The following is a 6,000-nucleotide window of genomic DNA, read 5'->3' on the forward strand; positions in this document are numbered from 1 at the left end:
AACAAACACTCAACTTAAGACGAGACTTGACATGGTCAGTTTCAGAAACATGAGCCGACACGAGCAGATGCTCTAAAACTGCATAGTACACGCCGCTAAGACTCTCTTCAAAAAACTTTCTAAAACCATCCCGTCTCATCTCAAGTCAGCTGTTTGATGAAGAATGGGCTTTATGTCACACTTTCTGTGCGATGGAGTATAAATCAGGCTTAAGCACTTTATGAATATTTATGTTGTGCTCATGAAAGAAAACAAGTGCACTTACATATACTTGTTTTATTATTATTGCTAGCTTCATATATGACAAGACCTTTATTGCTGCTTTTGGTTTTGTTTCACAACAGGCTAACTTACTCTACAGGGTCCAAGTTCTTATCTGTGTGATCACTCTAGCACTTTGAACTGTGCTTCCCTCTAGGAGAACTTCAGCACACTTATACCTGCTTATGCACTTTGTATTACATGACTCTGGACAAGAGCGCCTGCTAAAAGTCCTCACTTGTTGTTAGTGAGCGGTAAAGCTGATACAAAGGTTAGCATTGATAGAATGCCCAGCATTGCTGCTTACGGCAGGAGTTTAAGAGGGAATATTCTCTGACTCCTCTTCACAGCGTAGGTCACAATGAGGTCATCGGGGTGTGCCGAGTGGGCAGCACGGCTCCGAGCCAAGGCCGGGACCACTGGGGTGAGATGCTGATGTACCCCCGAAAACCCATCGCCCACTGGCATCCCCTGACAGAGGTAAGACATCAGGGGGCCTGTTCTCTGTGCAGGCACAGGTGTGTCTGCCTTTCTGGCACCCAACTGAGAACTTCACACTCCGTGTCCTGAGACTGCCAAAATGCAGGTAGCGACCAAAGGAACCAATCTAATCTATCACACAACCGTGTGAACCTGCAGTGGACCTTTCACGGTGACAGCTCTGACATGCTGTCTCTTAACAGAAGTGCCATCTATTGCAGTGTTTCTCAATTCCATTCCTCGGGATCCACTTGCCAGAAGATTTTTGTTGTAACGAGGAACTCATTATCTAATCAAGGGCATTTCGGTGATATGATTGGTTCAGTCATTAAATCAGGTGTGTGAGTTTCTGGTTACAACAAAAATCTTCTGGCAAGTGGATCCCGAGGAATGGAATTGAGAAACACTGATATAGTGCATTAATTGTTCAGGGGTGGACAAAAATGTACCAAAATGTATTTTGTTATAAATTACAAGGTGCTTAAACACCTCAGGCAAAGGTTCCTTTGTAGGTATAAACAATACATAAAAGAACCAAGCAACTTCGGTATCATATGAAATTATTATAATGTAGGCTAAAATACACAAAATGCAGACAAGACAAACTTTTGATGAATGTATTTTTATATTGAAACTATGTTTTATGGTAAATGTATTTTTTCACTGAACAGTAGTTTATTGGTTGCCAAGCAACGGTATTGCTAAGGTTAGTATCCCCACTGCACTAGAAAAGCAACGGTACTAACGTTAGCTACTTGCAATAATGTATCCCCACTGCACTAACGTTAGCTAGCTAGCTTGCTCACGTTACACCTGATGACACTGACACACAACTAATTTTTCTGACACTCATAGAGTCATAATTTGAGTCGCCAGGGTTTGGCGGTCGTGCTGGTATTTCGATGCGAGGATGTTGCCTTAGTTGTTAGTTATTTTCTTCATTCCTACTCTTTCCAAATCCCTGAGAAGGTCAAAGAACACTTTAAAATCACTCATTGTGTTTTACTTAGGTAACGTTAGGGTACTTGTGGTAAAATGATTATAACATTTCAGTTACAAAGTAGATAACAGTCATCTACAAACGAGGACTAATATTAAAAGACGTGTGAACATTCAATTTAGCCATGTGTATATCATGGATATTGGCAGGACTGGAACGCAAACTGACCAATAGAGACAAAGTGGACCTATCTGTTGTATAATAAATAATTAATACAATGTGTAAGATTAATACATTGCACTCTGGTGCATCGCATCCAAACACATGCCACTCCTTTGCATGTAAACAGGAAGACGTGGCATGGGATAGGACCTCAATGGGGCATACAGTACCTTTAGCCGCATAATTATCTTGGGTTTACTTCAAAGGTTGGAAAATGCCTACAATCTGCATGAACACCATATCAGTCGAGGCTAGAATCCACAACGTTTAGCTTTTCACAGGCTGCTCATAAAACGTACTCACGCTGCCAAGTTAATTCAAAGGCTTTGTTTTGAATCCCCCCCCTTCAGTCCCCAACTGTCTTTGGTGTCATTTTGTTCTATTTTTTACAGGCAGACGTATATTTTTTGGCAAACAGTGGAGTTTGGAGGAAGATAAATAAATAAATAAATAAATAAATAACTAAATGTGTGTGGCAAAACTGGGACCCTGAACCATTCTGTTTGGCTCATTGAGTCTAAGCATACTTATCTTCTACTTCCTTAAGTTGCAAGTTTAAAACTTCCCAAGTATTCACAAACACAGAAAATTCAATTAGATTTTTTCTTTTTTTCTGCAGAGGATAGAATATTAATGGTGCACAGACAAGTGATTTGAGGACAGACGGGGAGCACAAGGGAATTCAGAAGCCAAGAAGGCAATTTTCAAAAATAGAATCAAATCTTCAAGTCCATTTTGGAGCACAGATGGGACACAAGGTCCCCCTACCACCCACCCCCGACTCCCTAAACCCACCCCACCCGCCTGTGTCAGAATTAAGTTCCTCCATCACATACCCTGGTCCCCTGTGCTGATGATGCCCAAGACCTCAAGAAAAGACAGCGGAAGAACTAACAGGACACACAAGCCTGGGGGTTTTCAGTCAGCCCACACTTTTTTTTCAACCTTGTCAAAATTGACCTATTATAGTACTTTCAGGGAAGCATTCAGATGAAAATGCAAACTTGACAATAAGTTAGTTTTGTGAAAACTCTTTTTATGTGACACTACCCCTGGTGCAGACTACACTTTTTCACATTTCCTCAGCAGATTTCCTGAATAAGTTTTCATGAGCCTGCCATTTTGTTCTTCCATATAAAATGGGCTACTGGTCAGTTTGCTTTTCTCTTTTTTAATCTAAAGCCTGCATTCAAGTGTTAAATTGTGTCTCAACACATGTCCGTTAAGTTCCCCATTGGACTATAACCTGACATGTGTTCACATATTCAAACCTATATTTGCCAAGAAAGTTAGCTAACATTACCTAAGTTTGAAAAGGTAGTGTGAGGTAAACAATAATGGCTGCTAATGAGGCATTAATCAGCTAGATAGCATTGTTAGACCCGAGTCGCATCCGTTTGTATTAAAAAGGCATCAGTGGCGAACAAAATGGAATGTTCATTTGAAATCGTTCAACAGTATCAGTTTACTGTAAACATGGTTTACCGTAAAATGTTTACAGTCTTGAACGCAGGTGAGCATCTCGCAAACTTCTCCATCCGCTTCAGCTGACCTCGTATGTTGTGTGTTCCACAGTGGGTGGGGCAAGGGACCACAAGTGGGAGCCAAGGAGGGTCCTGCAATTCTCTGAAACCTCCACCGTCTCCATAGCCACCAGGGTGGTGGTGGGCAGGGTGAATGCAGAGCAACAAGGGTTATGGCAAACATGTACACTCTTTCAGAACCAGACGACTTGAACTCCACCCATTGTGTGCCTAAGGAGAGATCTCTTTGCATGGGGATATTGCGTCAGTTGCATGTTGAGTGGCCATTCCTCACTTTTTCTATTAGGTAAAAAAATAAATAAGTAAAATCTGAAGATCAATACAGTTTCGTCAAGGTTTAGTTTGAAAGTAAATGTCTTGATGCCTGTTTTTTTTTTTGATCAGCTGCATCTTACATTGTTATTATTAAAGGCTTCTTCTGTGTTGGAATTCTTTGAATACAGTGTGCAGATTATTTTTTTGTTGGGAAGTTTCAGTTTTTAATCCTATTTGTTCAGATTTTTTAAATCAAATATGTGACAAATTATATGAACACATGTGAAATGTAATGTGAGTATTTATTTATTTATAGAACTAGTATGTAAAATGTAATTTCAAATGTTATTAATAAATATTTCTATAAAAACGAAGGGCCCAGTGTGGAGGATATTTATCATGTATCGTGTGTGTGTGTGTATGTGTGTGTGTTTTCTGGTGATCAGACCAGAACAGAAAGAAGGATTGGGAAATAGAGTAGGGGATGGATGGTGGAAATGACAATTGAAGCTGAGTAACTCCAAACCCTATCTGCCTATCTAAAAAGGTGGGTGTGAGGTAACCTGGAAGTGGTCTCGTTTAAACAGTCCATTGTGATTTGCAGTGAAGTGCATTGTAAGGCCAAGACTTTTACCTGAAGCACAACTACTAAATCTTTGCACTCAAATGTTATGCGGGTAAATCTCTATTAACCTTTTCGCATGAAAGTTCTAAAATGATTTGTTTATCAATGTCAGCTAAAGTGGTTCCACGGGTGAAAACATCATTGTTTGCGATATTACTTGCATAAAATTATATGTGATCCGATTCTAGCAGACATTGTTATGGACACCCATGATGTCCATTTGAGGCTTGTACTGATCACGATATGCTAACATACTACGACAATTACACACTTCACACGGTCACAGCAATATAATGTCTTCTGGTCAAACCAAAGACTACGTGACTAAGATTATGCAATTGTTTTCTCACTTTATCACCCTAGAAACTTTATGTGGAACTGATAGGGGTTTTGTTGTGAGGAAGTGCAACCTCTCGATGAGCACATTATCTTTGGTTGGTTGAAGAACAAGATGGCAGCGCAACAAAATATTATTGGTGAGTGTTTATTCAGGTATTTTAACCTTGGAGTGGGTTTGCTGGTTGTGTGATACATTGTAAATTGCAATCATTATTAGAGCATATATGTTCTGCTTTGTTTCAGCCCTGAAGTTGGCTCATTATGACAGAATTAACAGTCTAATGATAGCTAGCTAACTGGATAGCGACTCAACTGTTGCGACTTCAGGGGGGTGAATCACGGAACCCTTCCAAAACTGGTACATGCACTAAGCAAAAACAATACCGATGCAATACCACATAATTTATCATGTGATGATCGTTCATTTACCCTACTCAGGAGCGGTGCTAGTGGAGAGTGTAACATTAGTCAGAGCTAGCAATTTTGCAATATTTTACTCTGGAAAATCCCTCCAGGAACACGGCTATGTGCACAGTATGCAAGGCTTTCGTTGAGGGGGCCAGTTTCAACACCAGCAATGTTATAAAGTATTTGAAGGCGCATCACGCAAAAGAGCACAATGGGTTCATCTAGGCAAAAAGGAACTGAGTTGTAAACTCTAAAAACTGCTAACCGAAACCGATAATTATTTTCTGAAGCTGAAATGGTAAACTCAGTTTAAAATAAATGTGCGTTCATTACCAGGCGCATTTACATTCTTGCATGTAAATGCTACAGTTCACATTCTAGCATCGGAATGCTACAGTTTTATAGTTATCAAATAATTTCTGTAGCTGTCGGTTGACTTATGGCTTATTGTAACTTTATGTTGTTTAAGGTTCACAGAAGATCTGTGTTTATTCGTTGACACGCAAATTCACTACTGGCAAACTGAACGGAGCTCTCCACTATCCTGTATCTAAGCTACATAAAAATAAACAAAGTAATACATCATTGGACAAGTGCTGCACAAAATATTACAATAGCCTATGCTGTTTCCTTTGTAAAATAGCAATCTGTGGCCATTTCAGAGGGTTAAGAATGCAAACACCGCAGGGAATTGAATGCTAAAGTAGTACTATAGTTATCAAATAATTTCTGGGCATCTGAAATCTGTAGCTGTTGGTTCACTTATGGCTTATTGTATGGCGTTTCCTCATGTGTGTTTATTCGTTGACACGCAAATTCACTACTGGCAAACTGAACGGAGCTCTCCACTATCCTGTATCTAAGCTACATAAAAATAAACAAAGTAATACATCATTGGACAAGTGCTGCACAAAATATTACAATAG

The 6,000-nt window shown here is 39.7% G+C and overlaps 1 protein-coding gene across 1 annotated transcript in view; it reads left to right on the forward strand.

Moving 5' to 3' along the window:
- The window catches only part of LOC133111662 (synaptotagmin-9-like), a 56,402-nt gene extending 52,330 nt beyond the window's left edge, over positions 1–4,072 (forward strand). The window contains exons 6-7 of the mRNA XM_061222184.1: positions 612–741; positions 3,479–4,072. Coding sequence (XP_061078168.1) covers positions 612–741; positions 3,479–3,553 — 205 coding nt within the window. The 3' untranslated portion in view covers positions 3,554–4,072. The remainder of the gene's footprint in view (positions 1–611; positions 742–3,478) is intronic.
- The last annotated feature ends 1,928 nt before the right edge of the window (positions 4,073–6,000 follow it).

This window comes from Conger conger, chromosome 15, assembly GCF_963514075.1.
Source record: "Conger conger chromosome 15, fConCon1.1, whole genome shotgun sequence".
NCBI lineage: Eukaryota > Metazoa > Chordata > Actinopteri > Anguilliformes > Congridae > Conger > Conger conger.